The sequence below is a fragment of the Heliconius melpomene genome, chromosome 21 (assembly GCF_056956725.1).
Source record: "Heliconius melpomene rosina isolate 202511_hmr_F chromosome 21, ASM5695672v1, whole genome shotgun sequence".
Lineage (NCBI taxonomy): Eukaryota > Metazoa > Arthropoda > Insecta > Lepidoptera > Nymphalidae > Heliconius > Heliconius melpomene.
Window position 1 is genome coordinate 5,634,104 of NC_140409.1, and position 27,639 is coordinate 5,661,742.

At 32.8% G+C, this 27,639-nt stretch overlaps 1 protein-coding gene across 1 annotated transcript; it reads right to left on the bottom strand.

Moving 5' to 3' along the window:
• Positions 1-1,711: 1,711 nt before the first annotated feature.
• Oseg1 (intraflagellar transport protein Oseg1) lies at positions 1,712-27,515 on the bottom strand. Its single transcript, XM_085206026.1, has 23 exons — positions 27,089-27,515; positions 26,745-26,975; positions 26,352-26,562; positions 26,054-26,201; positions 25,206-25,360; positions 24,826-25,023; positions 23,847-23,984; positions 21,998-22,126; positions 21,460-21,624; positions 20,810-20,950; positions 19,193-19,290; positions 18,785-18,938; positions 18,255-18,413; positions 17,397-17,557; positions 13,794-13,922; positions 13,442-13,587; positions 12,843-12,993; positions 12,052-12,240; positions 10,307-10,415; positions 9,455-9,614; positions 8,862-9,040; positions 8,226-8,378; positions 1,712-7,566 (listed from the first exon to the last, which is right to left on the bottom strand). Exons 1-23 carry the CDS (start codon positions 27,148-27,150, stop codon positions 7,393-7,395), a joined length of 3,540 nt encoding a protein of 1,179 aa, XP_085062152.1. The 5' UTR covers positions 27,151-27,515; the 3' UTR covers positions 1,712-7,392.
• Positions 27,516-27,639: the final 124 nt, after the last annotated feature.

The following is a 27,639-nucleotide window of genomic DNA, read 5'->3' on the forward strand; positions in this document are numbered from 1 at the left end:
CGATAAATGCTTTGCTTAGAGCAGATATAGTTATAATATAAATATTAAAATAAGTGACCTAATATTATAAATCGGTAGTTAAGATTCAAAAATGTTAGTATATTTTCTAAAAGTTAATATCGTTGTTTGAATAAGTAAATAAGGAAATGTAAGTAAATTTCGTATTACTCATAGATATGTTTATGAGAAATATCCATCATGCTCCACTTAAAATTTAAGTTTAAGAATTATGGTAAGCAGTTTTCGTTTGGATTGGTTTGGTTGTAAGTTCGATTTTCACTTCGTGGAAATTTAAATAGTTATTTTTCTCGCTAGGACATGACAAAGTGTGGCATTGAACTCTAAATTGTTTTGGACATTTCAATGAATTATCATACTAAATAGAAGTAACATAAAAATTGTTACAAAATTACCTCAAGCAATTTTGCGGACGGCCACTTGCTTGCTTACAATAAAAATCATATTTTATAGAAGACTTTATATTGAGAAATCTTGTTGACTTGAATTTCTAAATATGATGAATGAATTAATAATTAATTATTTGTAAATAAATATGTATAAAATGTACAATTATTTATTTTAAATACTAAATTATAAAAAGAATACAAAAATACAATTGAGAATACGTTTCTTTTAACATCCTGTTAAGTACAAGCGTGACTCGTGCGCTAGTTTGTTAACGTGCGCGAGATAGGGTAGGACAGATGCGTCTCAGCATATGCGCCTGCGCCTCCGGCGGGACCGTATACCTTAACAACTTATAGGAGACGCCCCTATGAAGCCAAGTCCGTTGTATAATTTAGATAGGTCCCCACAAAAAACTTTATACACCATATGTTAGTATTTCTTCTGAATTCAAATAAAAATATACCTAATGGTATTATTTAGTATATTATATGTGCTAGTTTAACTAAAATCATTCATGTAAATGTAATTAATAAATTATTTAACATTATAATAATCTCTATATCTTGTCTATCTCTATATATAATAAAAAGATAGATAAGTCGGTTCTGTGGGTCTGGTCTGTGGTGTACAGGCAGAGGGCACCTAGTGTTAAGATACTCCGTTCCTCATTACAACTATAAATAAAATAAGTAGTAGTTATTTGATACGTACTATAAAATTGCATAAAAATTCTCATAATAATTACCTGCTTATGCCATTTGGGCGAAATTTAGCGGGCTTCTATGTCATCTGGCAGGCTTTGTGCACCCACGAAACGTACCGCGTCTGTCGCTTGTGAAGTAAATTAGATATTACTAGGTACATTAAAATGTTATGCACATAATTATTATTATTATTTTTGTTCAGCTCTGTTGCTGCTTGCTTGTTTACGACTGGATCACGATGTTTTATTGTATTTGTTAAAGTTTCACGATCTATCCCTGACGCACTTAGCAGGGTAGGTAGAGGGAACCTGGGAACCTAGTGTCCACACTCCGTTCCCGTAAAGACATTTCCGTTCCCCACTTTCCGTCCAATTCTGGAGGCATTGCGTGTAGAACGGCGGAAGTCAACGCAGCGTTTTGTCTCGTTACCAAAGTGTGGAAATTATAACATTTAATATTTCCCTCGAGTGGGAATCGAACCCTCAACTCGTCGTGTTTACAGTCAACCGCTTGTGCCCCTGCGCCACGACTGGCCTATGTAATTTTCATTGTAACATATTATAACTAGCATTGAAAAGATTACAATAAAAGTCATATTAAAACAATATTTGTTTATTTAGATAATAAGGACGGTGCTATCACAAAGTTTCACATTAAGGTACAACAAACAACTGTTTTGAATTTTGCATTAGCTTACGTAACTTTCATTTGCAACAAGAAAACAATACTTAGATTGTATAAAAATCTTATTAATGCGTGACATAGATGAACTAAGTTAAGAAACAAATTAAACATAGACAAATGAACGGCAAAATATTCATATCATTAATAATTTCGTAAATTATAGTTTTTATTAGGTAAAAATATAGAATACATGCCTTTCATATATATATTTACTGTATAATATGCATCTAGTTATAAAAAAATACAATCAAAATAACTTATTACCTACATGTTACAGGTAGCAATTTTCACTGAGCTATTGTGTTTCAAAATAAACCTTAAGTCTATAATTATATAGTATAAAGTACGAAATAAGGGTTCATAGCATATTTTAATTACCATATAAAAGAATATCATGTCGATATTATAAAAATACGGCGTCTCCTATAATAAAGTATCGCTGTTATTAATTTTATGCTACATCAATCTATGTATACGGGCCATACTTTAAGTATAGATATTAGATATCTTAAATTAATAAGATTAAAAACAGATTCACGGAGTCTCCCGCATTCAGCAAGGTAGGCAGAGGGAACCTAGTGTTGACTCTGTTTTCCATTTTCCGCTGAATTCTGAATTGCGTGTTGAGTGACGAAACTCAACCCCGCGTTTTGTCCCGACACCAGAGCGAAGAAATGAAAATTTAAATTTAAATAAATTTTACATTTCAGTGGCGGCCGAACGCACACATTTGTGCCCCTGCGCCGCGACTGGCCTCAAATTAATAAAAAGATGTCTTAAAGGTGTTGATAATACGAACACGGTGAAACGTGCATTATATTATTTACATTAGTATTACAACAGCTAAAATACGTTATTAGTACGTTTTATTTTGCCAAATTTGTGATAAGAATTATGGCCTAAGATCCCATTGTATGAATCTGCAGGTAACTATATTTTAATGAAACTTATTATTAAGGTAATTTAAATGAGTATTAGTATTTAGAAAACAGATTCAGCAATGACTCAATATGGTGACTTCATTATTTTACTTGAAAAACTAGGATGATTTCATCTTTACATAGTTATCTGTATGTACTTAATACGATCAAAATAATAATTTAACAAATGAACACTTAGAATAAATATTGATTTTAAGATTGACCTTGATATTTTTCTTTAAATCATGTGGCAGACCGCGCGTTTCGTCTCTTATTCTCATAGTAAACCGGAACCGAAAAAAATAATTCAAATGATGGAAACCTCTACTTGCGGCAGTTATTTTACAGGCAACCATGGATTATAGTATTGAGAAAGGTATTCCTTTCCTGTGTACACATGAGTGCAAATTATCAACATTAAGTGACCTACTTAAATCAGGCAACCCTGGGGTTGCCGCAGACTGAGAGGTGGTCACCATTCTTTTTGCAATTCCTTAAGCGACTTTCTTTCAAATGATGTTGTATGCACATAAAAATATATAAGTGCATCTAGTCAAACTTGGTGTAATTTATTCTATTGTCATGTATCATTCTTAATAATAAGTTTCATTAAAAAAAATAGATACCTACAGATTCATACTACAAGATTTCGACCTATTTATACAATCAGTTCAACTTCTACATTATTCGACTGTTATAACGGTTTTACGTGTTAGATTAAAAGATTTTTCTTAAAGATTTTACAAATATACCTCTATATTTATATATATTTTATTTATTTATATATATTTGAGTAAGAACCGAGAGATCAATACAATACACGATCCTCCATAACCACTAGAAACTTTCCAACTGCGCACAATTACTTTTTAAAAAAAAAATATATCCTTGAATCCTTATCCAATTCATAAACTATCAACATTATTATCCAAAGTGTCGTTAATATATTTAATTGCACAATTCAATATACAAAGATAATTATACCTTCAATAGGGTTGCCTGCATTCTTCAGTAAACTATTACAGTGTATGGTATAAGTGCTCGTTCCTTAAAGAAACGTTATTTTTAAAAAGCTTATTATTTTCTATGTTATAATATATTAGTGCAATATATTCATTTAGCGGCGTGTTTTGTTTGATTATAAAAAAAATAATGTTTTTAACGTTCGTCAAAATATGTACTTATCATGTATTTCAACGTATTATGCACAGTATATGTATTTTTTCCACATTATTATAAAATAAGTTAATTATTAAAATATTTTTTTAATATATTTTTAAAAGATTTTATTAAGTAAATTTTTTTATGCTTTTCGTTTAAAAGATTTTTCAAATTTGATAGTGAATTTTTAGTAAATAAGTATTGAATTTAATTTAAACAAAGAAAGTATTGCCACGATATGAATCACGAAAATCAAATATAGTAATTATATAATCGCGAAGAAATTAACATTCACAAAAAGTATTGCAACCCTGCTGTAGGTATATAGAGGTATCACAGCTGCCGCCATACTGACCAACCAAACTATCAAAACCATCTGTCGACGTATTGTCGTAGACATAAAATGTGACAAAAATATAAAGTTTTAAGAACTTTCTACTTTAAAATGCATGTAAAAGTAAAACTTGTTAGGCCATCACGAGAATATACTGGACTATAATGAAAATATAGCTCAATAAAAGAAATTAAGGAGGCCAGCCATGAAGGGGCACAAGCGTGAGACTGTTAACGTGACAGGTTGTGGGTTCGATTGCCATTTAGTGTATGTATCTATACCCGCACACCGCCTCACGTCTGCATTAGGAAATGTTTAATATTTTTCAATCAATTAAGTACATTTTTATTTTCATAAGATTTTTTTGTTTTTAAGAATAATGTTAAAATGAGATATAAGTAATAATACACATAAATAGATATATCAATATAATCAATATTAAAATAAAACTTTGAGACGAAATTGCCTCTTTTCATTTTTGTTTTTGTGTGAATTATAAAAAAACAATTAAAATAATATTTAAATAGACTACGTAAAATATTTTATATAAAATACAATGTAAAATATTTTATATAAAAGATAGACCAGATTCATAACTATAAACTATGTTTCGTATTTCATATAACGCGAACCTTTCAGGTATATCATATTTGCATTTTTGCATGTTTGCTAAGGAATTCGTACACTAATATGATCCTCGAGATCCTATTGCAGTCTGATGCAATTATTAGTAATTTTCCATAGTTTGTAATATGATTTTAAATTTATTGTTCGTTTTAAAGTAACTTATTGTCAGCGAAATAAAAATAAGTATATTAATTATGAGAGAATTAATTTGAGTTGATTTCTTTTTTATTTGGTGATAATAATAATATTACAAATGCATACGGTTATATTATTAATATTATGTTAAAATGTAACTTTTATTAAATAAAACTTTAATATTATATTATTCGAAAAGAAAAATAAACTATGTATTTTTATTAATTAAGCACAGTAATAAACTATTAATTACAAAGAGCAGTCTTTCTTTAGATGTTCCGAACGCCCAACGATTACAGCCACTCGAGGAAATGAAATATTTAAATTTGAAACAAATTAAAAAAGTGTTTTAATACTAGGCTCCCTCTGCCTCTGCAATTCAGCTACAAACACATTGCGAAGCGTGAAAAAAATGGATCAATTTTGTCAAATTTATTTAATGATGCTTGTAATTTAACTATTAAAAAAAAATCACCTTTTTTTAATTTATTCACAAAACCTAGGTAGCTGGGCAATTAAGTTTTCTAACTTATATAGTATACAAAAGTGTATAACTGATTAATTATTGATGATTCAAAATATGCTGATAATAACCACAAAAATTTACACTGTAAGCATCTGAAATATGTATATTAAATTTTATATAATAAAGTGTTTACCAAAAATACATTTCGAGAATTGTTTTTTTTCAATTCCACGCAAATGTCCATATAAATTACAGTCTCCTAGATACATACACTAACAACCTTAAAAAATAAAGATAAAAATAAAGCATTTCCCTATAGATTTGTTGACACCTGTGTCCTCGTTTCTTGACGTCATGCTGCAGGCAGTATGACGTCAAAAAACATAGACGTATAACGTAGAGCACATATCAAGGTCTGGCCAGGACTTTGATCTATATCAAATACATGTTTTAATTTTAAAATTAAAGAGTGGGGAAGTGTTCAATATATAGGTATTGAGGCTTCACCGCTTCAGCTGCACTGTATTGCCTCATGCATTTTTAATTTATTAATACGCGAAAATTACAAGTTGTGATATGAACTAAATGAATAATGGATTATTTTTTATATTATGTAATAATGTTATTTTATTTCAATATTTTGTAAGTTTTTTTTTGTTTAACATAAGAAAAAAATGTTAATTAAGTATTTCCTTGAATCTGATAGGAAGCAATATAAAATGTTTTTTTTTTACATGGAAAAAAGTCACTATATTTGAACGACAAATAGTTTGCATTACCCTATCCGTGAAAAGCGGCTAAAAATGGGGACTACTATATATTTTTATTATGTTATTTCGAAAACGATACTATCTAAATTAAAATTCATTAATTTTGACATAAAACAAATATTATATATTACACAGAGTTTCTTATTCTTATGCAATGATATTAATACTTTGACTATTTACAGATTTTTTTACGGCACCTGATTTTGGTATTTAATACATTAATTTGTACTTATACATTTATTTTATTAACATGTATTATAGGTATATAGTAACAATAACAAAACCTTGATTTCCATAAATAAAATTCCAATCGTGCAGTTTCAGACAGATTACATACAACACTATACATACGTTTATTTTTTAATGTTATTTAAGTTTAAATATAACCTCTACGACAGGTGAAAGCAAACGGGGAGACATTATTAATCCTAATCGGTGGGCAAAAAGTTATAGCAAATCGGGCCCCTATAACAAAATCCGGGACCGAAACCATGAATAATTAATTATACGCGCCGACGTATACGACAGGTGTAAGTTTGCGGAAATTAATATTAATAGTGAAGTGGCTTGAGGAAGAAAAAAACGAATAAATGTAAATAATCATTATATTGAATGTAAATCAATTATTGTAGTCCAATGCCGTCGTGGCGTAGCGGTATAACTCCTGGTTATAAGTTCTAGTAACTAGCAATGGTTATGAGTTCGATTCCCACTCGGTGGGGTGAATTATTTTCATTTCCTCACTCTGGTAATGAGATAATGGATGGCGTTCTGCCAGTCAATACGAAATGTTTCAAAAATTAGGCGGCCTGTAAGGAACGGAGTGTCTTGACAATAGTTCTCTGATTACAACGTTATAATAAATGTTTTGATGACTAGCATTGCTTTTTACGTCTGCATTTAATTGCATGAAATATTTTTCGTATATCTGTCTAACGAATAAATTAAATTTTTATCTTAACTACTGATACTGATATTTTTAACCGCTTTATCCTTCCTGTACCTAAATATTTTTTTAAAGTAAAGAATTATAAGGCGACGAGACTATATATCAGATTTATTAAGAAAACATGTCTAATATACTTTTAATTATAATTAGGACGATTGAAATGACGTATTATATGTCCACTGACAAATAACATTTTAAAATGATAAAAATAAACATGATTAGTTCATTAATTTACTATTGCCACGTATCGTTATCTATGCTCGGGCTCCTCGGTGTGGAGGAACCGGAGTTGTTCGCGGAGTCGTCTCTACTCTTCTCGTTGTGCTTCACACCTTCACCTGGATGCCTGCAGAAGGTGCAGTGGCCCTTCGTGATCACTTGAATTTCATAATCCTCCATATAGAACAACTGTAATGATAATTTGCATTATTATTTTTGAGTGGGTAAACGCTGTAGTTGTGGGGTCGATTCCATATTTTTGTAAATAAAGAAAACATTTTCTTTATTTATTTAAAATATTTTTTATCTTTACGTCATTATACCCACACACTACCTAACTTTTGAGACACTGTGCGTTGAGCTACCGCTCTATCCTGTTATCAGAGCGGGTCCGAATCCACGGGCCATACCAACAACCGTCGCGTTTATAGTCAGATGCTCACATTATTTTTTTAAAATTTAAGTGATTTAATAATCTAATAAATATGTAAATATTAAATATGCGGCGTTGAGTTAAGCTACTCAACACGCAATGCAAAAACATCGGGTTTTCGGTCGGTTATTTAAAATACCATTAAAATACCAATAAATGTATTGTTTGTTTGTTCGATTCACACTCGAGGAAATGAAATATTTATTTACATTTATATTTTCATTTCTTCGCTCTGGTGTAGAGGTTAAGCGCGGCGTTGAGTTCCGCCACCCAATACGCAGTATCTCGAAAATTGTGCTTTGCGTGAGGAACGGATGGTATTAGCACTAGGTGTCCTCCGCCTATGCTGCTATATGCGGGATACAGCGTGAAACGAAAAAAAAAGAACTAAAAACAATCCTATGTAAACACTTACATTTTGACATGCAGGGCACGTAGTGACGGGTAGTTCGGGCAGCATATTTCGGTAGTAGAGGGTAGGTAGCGGCGGTCTTTCAACTGTTACTATCGATACCGGACTTAGATGGAGAAGCGCTGAACGACTACAGACCACTGTGCCTTCGTCTTCCTATTATAAGCACAATAAAATCTATGTTATGGGTTTATCATTCTATCCTTCACACTATTATTAAAAATATAAAAGTTTGTGAAGATGGTTGTTTGTTCCACTTTAACGCAAAAACTACTGAAAGGATTTTGATGAAACTTTACAGTAATATAGCTTATACATAAGAATAGCACATGGGCTAATACATTGTATGTTATAATATGTTGTGGCTATAATACAATAATTAGTTTCAGCGGGCGAAGCCGCGTTTTCACAAGAATTTTTCAAGAAGCTCTGTAAAACTTGAATTGAAAACTTCAGTCAGGGTTTTAAATTATCTTTTATTTCATACAATGTAGTTTCTGGATGTCGCTGTGGTGAATTTTTATTGGTCATGCCTTTAGTGACGACTCCAAGTACTCCAAAAAAAATATTAGGTTTCTACAAAGAAACCTATTTTGTGTCGGGCAGTTGGATAAAAATGGAAGGTAATACAATACCTACCTCCTCCACTTTCTCCATAAAGGGGTCTATATAGTCAATATCGTGATTTATTCGTAAAATATCTGCTCCTTCGACCTGTGCATTATCTACTTCAGGTATAGGCATGCTTTGTATCAAATTCATTGCTTCCTCATGAGCTATGCCCTCTGCTGGTTCGAACTGGACCAAAGGCAGCACTTCTGGAAATTCATAAATTGTATATCAGTCCGTAACTTAACTTAGTTTTATTTTAGCTTCACGCTGTATCCCGCATATAGCAGGATAGGCAGAGGGCACCAAGTGTTAAGACACTGTGTTCTCATCGCACCGCCTAATTTTGGAAAGGAAATGTAGATTACTTATTTTCCCGAGTGAAAATCGAACTCACAACCACCGTTAAACGCTGTGTGAGAAATAAAATTTAGAGTTACCTTTTTAAGAGTTCCATACCTCAAAAGAAAATACCGGAACCAAAACGAATCAATTTGTTTTCTGCATGTCTGTCAAGATGACATAAAACTTTTATTCAAAGTCTTTTGGAGGAGGAGAACAAATTAATTCTAAGTGTCTGTCTTTTGCTGCAGGATAAAGCGTGAAGCTAAAAGTGTTCTTACCGTGAGTAGCTAATGAATAAGCAAATCGGTGTTTGCATCGCGGGCATTGGTTGGCGAGGGGCGGCACATGGCGGCGACATCGCCAGCATAGTGGAGAGACTTCATCTTCATTATTGGAACCGGTCACTCCACTCTTCAGCATTAGTAACTCTACACCTTCCTGGTGGGATTAAAAAATATTTTATTAAGCTATAATTTCTTTTATTAAACCAACAGTCGGATCAAACCAACAAGCGTTGCAAGAGGCTGTGCTGCTGCGCCATGACGGCCTACTATTTTATATTATTGTTCAATTGAACGAGCCAATTTCAAGGACTGTAGTCCATATTAGACCACGTTGATCGTTTCTTTATATATTTGTACAATTTATGGGAAATAACAATCTGTGGAAATTGAACCTCTGTGTATGGTATCGAAAATATTGTAAAATAAAAGATCTTTATTTAAAATTTATGAATGGTTATGTATATCAACTATTTTATTTTTTAAATCACGCCATCTACACTTATTTTTAAATACAAAAACGTTCGAACTATAGTATTACTACTTCATCTAACCACGATCCAACTACAACATAATTTTACAGAAATAACAAAGATGGCGCTATCAAAAAAATGTTCAAGTAGTGAAAATTCAATTATAGATTTTCTATCATAATAAAAATAGAGATCGAGGATGTCGTTGTGCAGCGATACAGCGTCTAAATTTAAACGATTTGGTTTTTGCTTTAGTAATAAGACAAAGCGAGTAAGCAATATCACGAAAATTAGATGGTGCATAGTGAACGGATTGTCTTGTGAGAACACCAGGTTCCTCGACTAAAATAAAGATATTAAAACAAAATGTACATACCTGAAATTTTGTAGGTACTTGAAGTCCTAAAATTTTGTCCAACATTTGTCGAGCCAGAACATTAGCGTTGAGTACTTTGGCTTGTTTTGCTAAACATAAGTACAAACAACTGATGATAAATTAAGAAAAAAATATTTAAAGGTGTAATTGGAGAGAGAAATATAAGTTGGGTATTAAAAAATATATATAAACACTAGCGGCCCACTCTCGGTTTCACCCGCGTGAACTATGTTATTATTCATTTCTGTCTCCATGACTACGTCCTAGTGACGTTAGCAAAATTTGAGACTCCTAGCATTTATAGTAACGAAGTTTCATACAAACTTTCGACCCCAAAAACAACCCCTTAGAAGTCGAATATTGCAAATTCCCGTCTTAGCGAACACCTATGTCCTATAAGTAACTCCTATGCAAAATTTGAGATTTCTAGCACATGTAGTTTCTGAGATTTCGTGATGAGTGAGTGACCTTTCGATTTTATATATATAGATTTTGTTTTTATTTGTATATTTTGTAAATATATACAAACACTTTGTGTTTGTGAACAGCGTCAAAATCAAACTAAAAAATAAATAAAAAAATCTTACTAAAATTATAAATGTAGAAGTTTGTGCGGATGAATGTTTATTCCGATTTCACCCAAGAAGTACGGACGCATTTAGATTAAACTTTACAGTAAAATACCTTATACATATAATACCGCGGTATACAATTTATGTAAATATTTCGTATAAAGTGGCTATAACATAACAGCAAGCTAAAGCAGGCGAAGCCGCGTTTGGATCGCTAGTTAAAAAATAATTTTTAAAACAAAACAAAGCATCAAAAATTTCTGCGTTTTTATTTGTTAATCAGCTTCACGCTGTATCTCGCATGCAGCAGGGTAGGCAGAAGGTACCTAGTGTTAAGACACTCCGTACCACTCTTTCTGCCGAATTCTGGAGGCATTGCGTGGTGAGTGGCACGTCGCGTTACAATCACACCATTGTGCCACTGCGCTGCTTTTTTAAAAGCTTTTATTTAACTTGCAATGTATGTATGTGGGTTCGGGTGAAATCTTGGAGCTCAGTTTTGAAGTAGATATCGTCAACCGATTGAGCTGAAATTTTGTATACACGTTTACTTTGGATGACAATGCACGATAAAATATGTGACGTCACTCTAAATGTAATATGGCGGACCATGCAAGATGGCGGAATTGTTATTTTTAATGTACTTCTACAATATGGGTATCAAATGAAAGAGCTCGTTGAGAGCAACTCGAAAAATAATGTGATGTCACTCTACATCCCATAAGGAGGATATTGAAGATAGCCGAGTATCTATTTGGTCTACTTCTACAATATAGATATTAAATGAAATGGGTCGTTGACCGTAACTCTAAAAATAATGTGACGTTATACTAAATCCAATATGGCGGAACATCTAAGATGGCGGAAAAGTTATTATTTATGCACTTCTGCAATATGGGTATCGCGTTAATCAATATTTAATTAAAATGAAACTTTAAAAATTAAAACTTAGCAGATTTTACATAATTAAATTAGCACTAGTTTAGTTACACAAGTAAATCGCGCGACAAGCTTTTATGATCATATAAATAGTGTACAATGAGGTTATGAGTTGATAGTTAAAATTTAAAAGACAAATTTTATTTTCTCCTTTTTAAAGCGTTTAAATAAAAGCTTTTTCTAAAAATGATTTTTTGCTTATAATTTATTTTGTTTACATATAAAAAAGGATACAACATAGACACCCCAGGCGGAGGCAGAGCGTCCAACAGCGCTAGCACATATCTTGCTGCGTTTAGCAGCGCGTCAGACTGGCACAGTGAGAACGGCTCATGCACGCAACGATGCACCGAATCGTAAGCGTGGTAGATACGCGCGAGACGATCATTTTGCACGTACTTTTGTAGGAATGTCTCACGGTCCCTATTGGATTATATTAAAAACTAAAGTAATATTAAATCTATAAATTTGTATCAGGCTTGAATAATAGTTGATAAGTTGCATTCATAATTTTATAATCATTATTAGCATTGAGATGTTTTTATATAAAAATAAAAAATAAATCAGCTTCAGGCTGTATCCTGCACACATCAGGGTAAGCAATGGTGGAAAGTGTAGTCTGCACTATACCTTCCACCACTTTCCATCAAATTCTGGAGACGTTACGTGCGGAGTGGCGGAACTCAACGCCACTGTTTGCCTCAACACCAGAGCGAAGAAATGAAAATATAAATTTGAATAAATATTTCATTTCCTCGAGTTGGGATCAATCCCACAACCAACTGCGATTGCTGTCCTGCTGTCACTTTGTGCTCCTGCGCCAAGATCTTTTTTTTGCAACAACTGTTTAGTTGCTATTCGTGACTTACTATGCTCTTTTTCCCTACACTGTACAACAATGGTATTGAAAACAGTTTTTTTATTAGATGGTAAATGTTTCATTACTTGGCAAGCCCCTAAAAAAGATAATTAGCCTAAGGCGCCCCACAATCCAAGGTCTCCCCTGAAAATGACATAAAACTAACTTTTCATTATTCATAGCCGATTCCAAATTTTGTGATGCCAATAGATGGTGCAAGTAAGCTGCGTCATTGAAACGCTCCTCGACCACAGCGTTGGCCACGAGCACTGTGAATACACGCATCGCTGTAGTCGCATCACCCGCCATGTGGTAAGCTGGAAGAAATAATAAAATAATTATAATATAAATATATTGGATGATTTGATGATTTAAGGCTATTATTTTTTTAGGATATAACAACAAATGTATAGTATTCAGATTTTTCCCAAATAGTACTACGTGTAGATGCTGTCAAAGCATTCAAATTTCATAATTCTAGGTTTACCCTATTAATTTTCTCTCTTATTCTTTGATTCTCTTTAATAGTGTTTATAATGTGAAATACGATTTTTTTTTCAGGAAATCATGCAGAGATCATTCAAGCATTCCTGAGATAAAGGCTCTTGACAGACAGATATACAGACAAAGAGACAGACGGACAACGAAGTGATAAGATGAACCTTATAAGGATAACCCTTTTGTCCTTAAAACGTACCGAACCCTAAAAAAAACTAAAAAAAATTATGTGATAATATATTGATTGAATAGAAATAAATTAACTACCTTTCTGTGCTTCAACAAACTTATTCTCCTGCGCCATACGATGAGCGTACGGTAAGTAAACCTCTTGTTTACATTCAGGATGTTCGCGAACGAGGGCGAACGCTCGAGACCATTCGCCCGCTATTACCGCGAGTTGTGCTACTTTCCTATAAAAAAAATATCTATTATTTTATATGTATAAGGTAGAAGAAACGAATATTTAACCATACAAAAAATATAGGCCATCGTGGCACTGTAAACCCAAGCGGACGACTTTAAACGCGATAGTTGTGAATTCGATTCCCATTTGAAAGAATAAATTATTACCTATGCTAAATCATTTTTTAATATTAAATAAGAATTATTTTCTCACTTGTAATCGCCAAGACGTTGATACACATCGCCGGCAGTTGCATATTCACCAACAGTTATTAGAGCTTCTGCCAGATGCCGCAGGGAATCACTTGATCCTTTATCCATTTTTCGTGCTAGTTCTATTAACCTGTTTAAAATTATTAAACATTTTAATTATATTTTATATGAGTATTACATATAATTCAAATTCAAATTCAAAATATTCTTTATTCAAATAAACTTTATAAGCACTTTTGAATCGTCGAATGTACATGTCAACAAAAAGCTACCACCGGTTCGGAAGGCAGTTCTGCTGAGAAGAGCCGGCAAGAAACTCAACAGTTGCTCTTTTTAAAGTCAATGGTATACTCGTATTTTACTATTACATTAGCTGGCAGCTGTCCTGCCTGACATTCAATAGACATTAATTCCATACATGCTTATCCTCTAAATATTCTTGAACAGTGTAATAAGCTTTACTTGTTAGAATTTTTTTTACAGATATTTTAAATTTTGGAAGTGGCAAATTAAGAATACACTGCGGAATTTTATTATATACACGTATACTCAGACCCATAAAGGATTTATTAACTTTTTGGAGGCGAAAACTTGGTGTAACAAGCTTATCTTTATTTCTCGTTTCTATCGTATGACTGTCGCTATTTTTTCTATGATAATGTATATTTTGTCGGACAAAGAGAATATTATAGTATAGAAATTGGGAAGCAACTGTAATAATACCTGCATCTTTGAAAACATCTCGCAGAGAATCTCGAGCTCTTAGATTATAAATATATCTTACGGCTCTTTTTTGGAGAATAAATATTGAATTGATATCTGAAGCACTGCCCCATAACAGCATTCCATAAGATAAAATACTATGGAAATAGCTAAAATAGACTAGTCGGGCAGTGTCAACGCCCGTCATTTGTCTTACTTTCTTAATTGCGAACGCGGCAGAGCTGAGTTTATCTGCAAGTGCTTCCAGATGAGCGTTCCACTGGAGTTTGGAATCTATAGTAACACCTAAGAAAATAGCTGATTCCGACACATTAAGAGGTTCTCCTTTAATTATTACATTAAAATGATGTTTTTTAACATTTGGTAAGGCAAACTCGATGCATTTCGTTTTTTTAGCATTTAACATTAGATTATTAACATCAAACCAACGAAGAATATGCGATAATGCACTATTCACTTCGTCATAGTTTATTATATTTCTGTCAACCTTAAATATTAAAGAGGTATCATCCGCGAAAAGTACAATATCACATAGGTTCTTCACATAAAAAGGCAGATCGTTAATATAAAGAAGAAATAAAAGAGGACCAAGTATAGATCCTTGTGGAACGCCCATCTTTAGAGGAGATCCAGATGATTTTACATTATTTATACTAACCGTCTGGATTCTTTGGTTTAGATATGAGGCAATAAGGTCAAGGGCAGTATCCTGTATACCATAATGTTTTAGTTTTAACAACAGAGTTACATGGTCTACGCAATCAAAGGCTTTGGATAAGTCACAAAACACTCCAATTGCATTTTGTGACCTCTCCCATGCGTCATAAATGTGCTTTAGGAGTGCGGCACCCGCATCCGTAGTGGACCTACCTTTGGTGAAACCATATTGCTCACTATGGAAACAATTGTTAATATTTAAGAAAATTGTGAGCTGGTTGAACATTATTTTTTCAAATATTTTACTTAAGGATGGCAAAACAGAAATCGGTCTGTAATTTCCAGGCTCAGATCTATCTCCACTTTTGTAAAGCGGCACTATTTTGCTATATTTCATTAAATCAGGAAAAGTACCGGATTCTACACAATTGTTAAAAATTAAAGCAAGGTAAGGAGCAATATTAGGTATAATTGAATTAAAAACTTTAACAGACATGCCCCATAAGTCACCAGTTTTCTTTAAATTAAGGCTTTTAAAAGTTTTGACAATTTCATCTGGTGACACATTCTTAAACACAAAATTTTGTCTACAACTATTTACATGGGTTTTTAGTATTAATTCTGCTTCCGAAGGAGATGATGGCAGTGAACGTGTTACTTCAGTAGATATATCAGAAAAAAATTTTTGAAAAGTATTTGCCACTTCTAAATCTGAATTTAAGATTATATTATTAACTTTTAATTTAATAGGTTCACTGACAGCTCTAAATCTCCCAGTTACAGTAGTGATAGCATCCCATGTAGCTTTAATTTTATTATTAGAGTTCAAAATTTTTGCTCTTATATGCATAGACTTAGCCTGGACACATACCTTTTTAAATATTTTTGAATAATTTCTAACTTTTAACAAGAACGCCGGATCTTGTTTCCATTGCCTCATATTATATAATTCATATAGTTTATTTCTGCTTCGGTATATACCAACAGTTGCCCAGTCGCTAAAAGTTAACTTCGAGTTTTTATATATCTGTTTAACTTTAAAAATGTTATCAAACTCTGTAGTGAGTAAATTAAAAACTTTACAATATAGCTGATTCGGATTTAATCCGGTTATTTCTAAGTTTGCAATTTTTTCACTCACTTTATTATTAAAAAGATTAATTTTATTTTCAGTAATTGGTCTAATTGATATTTGTTTACGTTCTGCGACTGTTTTATCTATTACCGAAAACATTTGACCACAATGATCCGAGCTAAGATTAGTAATAATTTGTTTTTCTACAGTCTCACAATGACAAAAAACATTATCTATACAAGTAACGGACGTATTCGTTATACGAGTTGGTTCAGAGAAAATATTAAACAAATTAAAAGATTTAAATAAGTTTAAAAGACGAAGGCTTAATGATGTCACCTGTAGTATATCTATATTAAAGTCTCCGCAAACGATTAAAGATTTACTATTCGAACTCAAATTATTCAAAACATCCTCCATTTTTTCTTCAAATACTTATATCTTAATCTCGATACACGCATACTATAATATGTCTATTGAATTCAACGCAGGACAATTCAATGGAGCGTTCGTCGGAGAGAGCTACTATTTAATAATAATGAGAGAGGGCTATCTAAAACCTTAGATTCTTAAGAAAAGGAACGTAATAATAATAATATTATTGTAAATTCAAAAATAATAATGAATAAATATATACAAGAAAATAGTGTATTAGAATATAATGTACAAAAGTCACCTTGTTATCAACAAGGAGTGTTTCGAATTCTGTAGTGTATTATATTATAAAAAATGTCCTCCATTTTCCTGCATGTTTGTCTGTCTTAGGCTTTGGTAATTTAATGATTACCAGCTATTATTACGATTTCGTCGTACATCTTCGTAGCACAAGCCGTCGTGGCGCAGCGGCACAAGGGTGTGACTGTAACTCGACGTTGTGGGTTCGATCCCCACTCGAGGAAGTGAAATATTTATTTACGTTTATATTTCCTTTTCTTCGCTCTGGTGACGAGGCAAAAGCGCGGCGTTGAGTTCTGCCACTCAATACGCAATGCCTCCAGAAATCGGCAGAAAGTGGGCAAAGGAATGTCTTAACACTAGGTTCCTTCTGTGTGCGGGATACAGCGTGAGGCTGAAAAAATCTTATTTTTCTAACGTTTAAGATACGGAACCTCCAAAAAAGACAAAAAAAAAGGTATAATTCCAACTAACATGTCCCTCCTTCCACTCTCAGCCAGCAGCCTGGCGGCTCGCTTGACGTCCCCCGCCGCCAGGTACATCTCGGCGGCGGCGCGCGGCTCATTCACGCGACGCGCCCACTCCGCGCGCTGTCTCGCTATACTCGATAGACCCTCGCCTTCGCCTATGTATTCCTGAAGAACAAACAACAATAATTGATTTAGTTTTCTATTTTAAAGGACGTCGTGGCGTAGCGGCACAACTGTAAACGTGTTGATTATGGATTCGATTTCCACTTCATGATAAAAAAAAAATCACTTCTCGCTCTGGTAAAAATTACAACCAACCTTTGCAGAAAGAAAGATTTAGTATTTTGCGTCAAAATAGGAAATTAGGAAACTATTAACTTCATACGATACAGTTCCTACGTGTGAATATAACACAAATCATTCGTATTAAAAAATCTACAATTATCTACTCATACTTCAATTTTCCGTTTCTCCACGCAATGTATAAAGAGTGCACCACAGAATGGGGCAGGGTTTGTAAACGTCCCAGTTTTGGGTTCAATTAGTGATTTGTTTTGATTTCCTTGCTATGACAAGACAAATAACGATGTTGAGGACACTCAACACATATATATAGCGAAATATTATATATTATACATAGTATAATAATATATTATACATAGTATAATAATATATTATACATAGCGAACAAATTCAGGCGGAAATCGGAGAACGAAATGTCTTAACACCAGATTTCCTTTGCGCGCCATGTTATGCGAGGAAAAGCGTGAAGCTGTAAAAATATTACTTGTGCCTTTAACATTTCCTATAAATATTATTCAATCCTTAGTGTGCAATAGAACTTCAAAAACATTGACATTACCTGTGCCTTGTTAAACATGCGCAGGTCTAGGTACAACGCGAGCGCGCGGTCGTCCCTGCCCGCGCCGTGGTACGCGCGCGCCGCGTCCGCGTGCCGGCCGCAGTGCGCGATCATCTCGCCCACTATAAGAGCACGCTTCTCGCCGTTCTCCATACGGGACTGATAATTATTATATTATATATTTATTATATTGCTAGCCTCCCGTTTGTTTATAGTTGAAATGTTCTAAATTTTAGTTTTGAATGTAGGTAAGCTTTTGTTTTAATGTATGAATCGATTCAAACGCTAAATGTTAGAAGTCGTCAAATAAATGTAATTGACGTAATTTAAACATCGCCTTTTATATAATACTTACTGAAAGAGACAATTGAATCAAAAGATAAACATAAAACATTGTCTTCTACAGTTATACTACATTTTTTAAATAAAAGTAACGATATGAAACGCGTGGAACATTTAAGTTTGCAATGCAAACTAAAATTTATGACGAAAACCAAACATACCCACCTATGCTATATAATATGTAATACCTGTAATTGATCTATGAGCGTTAAAAAACTTATGTTTTCACTCCTCTGGAATGCCTTCCTTGCCACTTCAAAAGACAATTCCTCTAAAGCCGCAGTCCCGAGTCTTTCCCAGTCCAAGGCTGTTACTCCAAGACAAGCTACTGCATACGCCTCGCTGTGAATTAAAACAATATAATTAATAAATAAATATAAATACTGAGGAATAAAACTTTTCGTTCTATAGATTTTTTTTAAGGAAAAATGTATTATACAGGCGGTCGTAGCGCAGCGGCATTGCGTCTGACAGGGGATACTCGAGGGAATAAGTGTCTGTTTCATACAAAGAAGAGAGAGAGTTTTTTGAACGAACGTCTAAGCTACTTTATAATTAATATTTATATAAAGGCTAAAAAATATGAATATTCATACTTAAATAACTTTTGTTGAATGTACTGATGAACAGCGTGTGACAGCGGAACCTTGATTGTTTGCATTGAGTTAGCTTGCAAACAAAACACACGGCCGCCCTGAAATAAAGATTTAATATGTATTTTGTTATGTTCACAGAGTATCCCGTATATAGCAACTTAGGCAGTTTTGTCTGTCTAGTTTTAACTTCGTATCCCACACAGGTTATGAGGGCGAAGAAATTAAAATAATATGTTTTATAGTGGGAATCGAACCCATAAGTCGCGTTTACATTCAGACGTGCGTGTGCCTTTCATATTCCATTAAATTTATTATCTACAACCATATATTGAAAGCTAAAGTTTTAGTCAATTTAATAAATTTAATTTAAATAAAGATTTATATAAAACCAACATTACAACTTGCCAAAATATAATAGTGAAAACTGCATTTAAAACGGTTAATCCATTTCGGAGATTAGTGTACACACGCACAGACATTTTAATTTTTTTTTGAAATAAATGCCCGCTTTAATACATTCTCATATATCTTCCATGTACCGACAGCGATGAGTTACAGTTTTATTATATGTATGGATAATGATATATTTATAAAATTCGCCAATTTTTTCATTCCAATGTTGTTGTTTTTACAAAAGGGCAAACCGAAAGTTAAAACAGTTATATGTTTTTTTATTTTGTCCGAAATTTTACAAGTACTAAAAGACAAATAGCAGTCTTGAATTCGGCCACGTACTCGTCACCGTCGTGTATTCTTTTTAAGCTTATGTTATAGAAAAACCATATATATTAAAGTTAATTTAAAAATGTGACATTAGTTTTGGACGAATTTATAAGAAAGGAAATTCGCTTTATTAGAATAATCATACTAAAATTGTTACTTACATCATATAGTCGACATTTAAAAAAATAACAATATACATTCGCACACGTCATTCGCATTGTCGAAAAAAATTCAGACTTTGAAAAAAGTTGACAATATAATAAATAAATTTACAACATTAAAGCAATCGCTATTCAACAATGTCATTAATATTTTTGCAATAAATTATTGATCATACGATATTAAAAATCACAGCTTTCGCTTCGCCATATATATTTTTATATCACGAATTGAAGTTCTTTATTTAAAAAAATAAACAAAATATAAATAATAAAAATCGCCAATATATAAAACAAGAAATTAGGTTATTAGATTCAATGTGTGACAAGTATAGAGGTACCAAAGCAGCATAAATATTTATAAATATTTATAACTTTAGACAAATGTCAGCTTTGAGTTCCGCCACTTAACATGCAATATTTCTAAAAATTAATGGTGCGGGTGGTACACACTGTCTTAAATCAACACTAGATTCCCTCAGCCTATGTGGCCAAAAGTCTGACGCTGCTAAAACATTATAGCATATAGCATAACATGAAAGTAAATAATATGTGTATTATTTAATTTTTTTTTTATCGTCACTTTCTTTCATATAAAATACTAAACATTGACTTTATTTTATCATTACCAATAAAAAAATACATATTGCTACAATAATCACATACATATTCTTAACTACAATATAAAGTTATTAAGATATAGTGACAGTCTATACTAAAGTTAATAAATACATACTTGGAAGCCCACAACGGATCCGACCAGTGGTTGCGTGGCGGGCGGGAAGTGGCCCGCCTTGATGGACAGCACGCCAGCGCCGGACAGGCACAGGAGCTCGTCGCACCAGGAGTTAAACGATGCGGATGATACATTTTCCTCCTATAACAACCAAAGTAATTACGGACATCTTTATTTTAATATTCTAAATTTGGATTATCAACAAGGAATTGAGGCCGGTCGTGGCGCACGGGCACAAAATGTGACTGTAAAAGAGACTGATTATGGGTTCGATTCTCACTCGAGTAAATGAAATATTTATTTAAATTTATACGTTCATTTCTACGCTCTGTTGTCGACGGGAAGCACCGCGTTGAGATCCGCCACTCAACACATAATGCCTCCAGAATTTGACGGATAGTGGGAAATGGAGTGTTTCCTCTGCCTGTACCCTCTTGAGTCATCAAGTCTATAACACTGTCCAGCAAAAAAAAATTTACAGTACGGTTGACGAGCTGTGGACGCCCTGAAATTAGCTTAGATTTTCGGGATTTTTTATTTGTTAATTTTCTTTCCAAGTGAACATTTCGCAAATATACAGAAACCTCACTTCAGGGCGGCTACAACTTGCCGATAATACTGTATTTCAATATCAAACTTATTTTCCATACCGTATACAATAACTCTCCATCAAGCAGGCTGTACACGCGACACACAGATGCCTCGTCTACTACAGCGAGACGACTGCGTGAGGCGCTCACATCTAAACAACGGACATTGCTGGGCGTTTGAAGTATTACTTTAGCATCGCCATTGTTTGGTTGAACTTGCCAGATCTGGAAACATAAGACGATTATGTAGAATATGATAACAATATAGGATATACTAAATAATATGTTAAGGGCTGTAAAGGCGGCGATTGTGGGTTCGATTCTCACTCGGGTAAAAGAATTATATTCATTTCTTCGCTTAGCAATATTCGAAAAGTGGTCGGAAATTTTGAAATAAAGTTTCATAACACTAGATGCCTTCTGCCTACCCTGCTGTATGCTGATACAGCGTAAAGAAAAAACGAAGTTCTCTTCACCAACTCTGCTATACACTATATTGAAAATAATTAAAACCTAATAAATTAGAACAAGATTTTCTAAGACATGCGTATAAGTATAATTGCAGATAATGCCCAATAATTAAATAAAAATCACTCACTTGTCCATTCATTAGGCCTAACAGTAAAACTTCTTCAAAATACAGCGATGTCACTTTAACATAACGAATGGGAGAAGGTACAGTCCAAGATTTTGCTATAGTAGAGCCGATCATCGATAATTTTGTATCCTGGAAATAAAAAGATACACATATCAATGAAATATTGTCATTATCTTTTTTAATGGTAGCATACCTAAAAAGAAAAAACTAAAAAATTATAGGACTACTTAGTTTATATGTCAAGGCAGTTGATTTCTCAACCCAGTCCTATAATCTCTTGGAGACGTGTGACTGTAACGCAACGGTTTTGAGGGTTGATTCCCACTCGGACAAGTTATTTTTTTCATTTCTTCTTCACTTTGGTACCACGGCAATAGGGAGCTGTCAACGCAATGCTTCGAAAATCCGGCGGAATGTGGGGAACTGAGTGTCTTAACACTAGGTTCCCTCCCGCTGCCCACTTTGCTATATGAGGAATATAGCGTAAAGATGAAAAAAGAAAAAAACTGTACCCAGTCAAGAGCGTAAACCAAAACCTACAGGATACTTTCCATTGATCTAGAATTTGGCAATTAAAAATTTACAGTATAGGAAAAACCCGAAACTTGGAAATTAATAAGTACGTAAGGGAGAAGTGGCATGAAGGAGCCAGGTTTTGAAAGAGCCACTTGCAATGTTATAGTAGTTTAGGAACGGATTCGTTAGAATATTTTATTTTTAAATGGCAATATTGATTTCCCGCCACCCACAAAAATTTTACAGTTCATCGGAACCAACGGACGCCGATACGTCGAGTTGAAGTTTTTGGCATTCCAAAGTAAGTATTTTACCTCCTTTGAGTTGTTTTTTAGTATTTCATTGTAAACAAATACGGGTAATTGGAATATAGATTGAGTTTATGTATATATTTGGCCTTGTAACTGCATTAAAATTGAGTTTGAAAAGTTTTGATATCGTTGTCATTTTGGAGGTTACATTTTTTTATAGAATAGGTTATGAAAGAGCCGGGTGGACGGGCCTTGAAAGAGCCGAAAGAAAAAACGAAAAAGGCCCGAAAAATCTAATTTTTTTTGAGAAATTAAGCACTGCAAAGATTTTATGTTGTATAATGTTAAGAATAATATAATGTTAAGAAAAATAGAATATAAATAAAATAATATAATGATTGGTCTGAATAATATAAGATCAAAAAGTTTGTTAGAATTATCTACTTAAAATGACTGATAGAATAAAAAAAAGCATTACTTTTTAATAAGAATTATTAAATCGTTTTTATTTAATATTGTTTAGCATAATTTTTACTGTTATACCTCATAATATAAGACTGGCTCTTTCATAACTTTTAATGGCTCTTTCAATACCGAAATGTTATGAAAGAGCCAAATGACACATTTTTTTAAAATGAATATTTTATTGATTAATTATTGTATTTAAGGGTTTTTTCGTACGAAATTACCTAGTTTAATAAATAAATAATAATTTGAGGAAAAAAAATCTTAATTTCTTTAATTAAAAGTATATTTTTTTGCTTCATTTAGTAAACTGGCTCTTTCATGCCACTTCTCCCTTATATACAGATAGAGAAAACGATAAGAAACTTATATTTGTGGTTTTTTTTCAAAATTAATGCATAATTAACGCAAACATAACCTACGTACTTCTAAGACAGTACAAAACCCTCAGTGACCAATTTGTTTTATTTTATATTTCAGTTATAATGATATATCTGTACAATATTATAGTAAAACATATCATTTCACTATAACTAATATGAAATACACACACAAGCACAACACAGATCAAATTTTGTTTTTTTTTTAATTGCTATAATATAAAATAACTGACCAACCTGACACATTAACAAAGCTTCACTCGTAGTAACCAGTAGAGAACATTCATTCTTCTGAACTAATTTTTCCTTGACCCGATACAGCATGCCGTCCAGATCCCCTTGCTCATATATCACTACCCTCTCCGGCAACTGCACCTGTAGGTTTATAACATTACATAATATTTATAACCTTTTAGAGTTAATAGAAAAATATCATATTCAACTTATTATTATTATAAGATAACTTATTATTGTTGTTATCTAAAACATTTTTCTATATAATTAGTAGCATATAATTAGTAGAATAACATTTTAAACATAGAAAAGTGGCATTTGCCAAATGATCATTCTGTTCAGTGATATTTGTGTAGCACAAGTACAAATCTCCGTACCCCTATAAACATGCACTTACAATTTGTTTATAATGCCAACAATATAAACAAATTGTAAGTGCATGTTTAAGAATTTGTACGTAGCTTGATAAGAACGTACGACATAAGGGCCTGAGCTTTTAAATGAGGCAATAGGCAGTGATTTGACTCCCACTACCTACTCCGATTTTTTCCGTGTATTATAAGGTACAGGACACTGGGAACCCTAGTGTTAAGACTCTCCGTTTCCATTAAGACAGTTCTGTTCCCCCCCTTATACCAAACTCTCGAGGCACTGTGTGTTGATTGGCGGAACTTAACGCCACGCTTTGCCTTTTGCTTTGCCTCGTTGCCAGAGCAACGAAATTCACTTCTTGGGTTGAATATTTAATTCCACCTAGTGGGAATTAAAGCCACAAACCTCGCGATTACAGATGCATTACAGCGCAAGCATTTGCACTTGCACCATGGCCGCCTCTGTCTCTCTTCTATATTACGTATATATGAATATTTTCTTCAACTTACATATCTTTCTATTAAGCAAACTTTAAAAATAATTATCCAAGCCAAAAACTGTATTTAGTCGTGATATATTATAATAAGTTTAAAAAAATAAAAAAAATTACCGCAAGTCTGTTTTTATAAATAGCGATTTTCTGTACCCTGTCATGGCATTTGATTCGAACTTTGTTACCAGTAGTCAAATGTTGTATTATAACGTCAGTCATGTTCTCTCTATATGCATATCTCTCTCTGTATAAGCCATGCACTGTACTGTATGCAATTTGATAACACCATAGAGATCCATCCTGACATGCAACCGCCTGAAACACCATAATCAAAATTAAATCATCAAAATTATCAGAAGTGTTTTTTAAAACTTAATAATTTCATAGCTACATATTACTTTATCATACTGTATACAACAAGTAAAGCACCAGTTACTTTAGTCCAAACAAAGTTAACATTTTAAAAATATATTTAATAAAAATAATTAACTGTTTACAATTATGTTTAACTTAGACGAAGGTGCAACACACCACACCCATTCTAACGGAGTTGAAAGTATGGGCACCCCTTCAGATGTTAGAACAGTCCATCCACCCACACCCCCAATCAAGACTAATGCCCCTAGCACTGATATTGACATGGCTGACAACCCTGAAAGTTAAAATTATTTTAGTTTAATATTATTTTATTTACATTTTTATTTGTGAATTTCTGAGGCATGGTAAATACACTTGCTTTAGCTAATATGCTAAAGTAGATGGCAAAATCCATGTTTGATGAAGGAAAAACTCTTGGCTGCAGGCTTAATTAAGATCAGGGAATGAACTGGTATCAACAATATATGGAACAATGGACAAAGCAGCTTTTGGAAAGCTAGCTAAACCTCCAGAATGGAAGAGACACCAAAAAGAGAAACTATAGTTTCTGTTAAGGAACACATACACTATGGTAATTTAATAATATTAGTATAGTTTTAATGTCAAAAGATTTTTTTTATTGTCTAAAAGTAATGTAAGCAAATTTTACTGCTATTAAAAGGGTAAGGATAATGTTAGGGATAAATGGCCTACCCGGCCATGAATGGAGGCTAATTAAAATTGATCATAATAATGTGAACATTATTATGATAAATTTTAATTATAACAATAAAAAAAATGGTTCAGGCTTTGATTCCCATGTGGGGAAATGAACTATTTTTATTTCCGTCCTCGGCTAACAAGACAATACAAATAATATTTCAAAAATTGGATGATGCATGAGAATATATCTTAAGTTTAATACTAGATTCCCCCTGTCTAAACTGGTATATACCTTTGCAATATTTAAAAAACAAAAATGTCTTACCAACATTCCTATCTTTTAAGATTTGTTGACCTTGAGTGTCATAAAATGAAAGAGTATCATTCCAATCTGCGACTAATAGAGTTGACTTTGAAAAAGCCACAGCCCAAACAGCAGAATCACGAATAATTTTTTGAACTTCATCGCCTATCTATTAAATAAAAATAACAATAAATATATTTTTTCGCATTTTACTGTTGGATAAAGGAAAATAAATCCATTACATTACAAACTTGATTTAGTCTGCTATAAGAGGGATATATGAGGGATACAGAGTGAAACTTTATAAAAACATATATACCTTATTTCTTAATGATACAACTCCATTAGCTAAGCCGATAGCTAAATATTGTCCTGTTGGAGCCCATGCACAACTTGTAATACGACCTGACACTTTATATTTTTGTACAGCCTTTACATCCATTGACCAGAATGCAAAATCTGACAAGGCACAGGATGCTAGATGGTAAGTTACCGGGTTATATTGTAGGCATTGAATAGGTTCACTGTGTCTGGGGACAAATATGTTATATATAATTTCATATACAAATGAACTGCCAATTTGAAATTAATAATCAGTATTCAACAATGTTTTAAATTGACGAAATTCATCTATAAAAATACTTAAAATATTTAACTATATATTTTATAAATAATTGAAACAACTATTGGGTAAAGACAGGGTGCAACTTACGAGTACTTAAGTACACCCTCCATTTTAGATGTCCAAATAATAACATTTTTATCGGCACTTCCACTTGCAAATTTTTTACCGTCATCACAATATGCCACTGCATGTACTGGCCCCTTATGTGCCTGCAAAAGTTGCACAAGAGCTCCATCTCTAGGATCGTATACCATAACCTTCTCCCCTGCTCCTACTATGAGTTGTGTACCATCTGGACTGAAGCATATTGTATGTACACTGAGAAAAAGAAAGTATACATGTTTGCATGTAAGTTCTTTAAGAATTAACTTCTTTGGTCAATTTTAAGCCATATGCATTTAATAAAATGAATCAAATCTTTTTAAAATTACCTAGAAAATTCAATTTTATCAGCTTCGTGAATTTTATTTACCCATTTAGGAATAGTCCTCATTTCAAAGAAATTAATTTTTCTAGTGACTTATAAAATAACAAATGATAATATATAACTATAACTCCACATTCTTAGTAGAAAAATTGATAAGTATTAATTGCAAAGCTATTACTATACTAAGCCAATTCGGTTGACAACGGGTTTGTGGAAAGTGTAAACAAATACATTGACGATTGATTTCTCTGTATTTCATGTACAACCTAGTCGGTACTCTGTTGTAATAGTATAACAATGACACTACCACTTTTTAATAATAAAATTTAGATTAAACAATATAATTTTTTTCATTAAAATTTGTAAAAAATATTGATCCCAGCTCGCGCTAAAGTGTTTGAAACAATTTAAAACTTCAATTTGACTGTTGATCCAAGCTGCAGCCACAGAACATATTAACACATTTGGCTACAGCTAATAATTAATATCATAGATAATATATAAAAAATTACAGATAAAAACCACATATAAAACATAACTATATGGAAAATATTT

Bases quoted from the DNA above. Each gene is read 5' to 3' on its own strand.
- Oseg1 (XM_085206026.1), bottom strand. From the start codon at position 27,150: ATGAGGACTATTCCTAAATGGGTAAATAAAATTCACGAAGCTGATAAA. The intron at 20,951-21,459 runs GTATGGAAAATA...TGGTTGTTATAG, and splicing joins ATGGAGAGTTATTGTATACG to GAGGAAAATGTATCATCCGC. The intron at 13,923-17,396 runs GTTAGTTGGAAT...AATTTTAAACAG, and splicing joins GAGAGTGGAAGGAGGGACAT to GTTAATAGAACTAGCACGAA.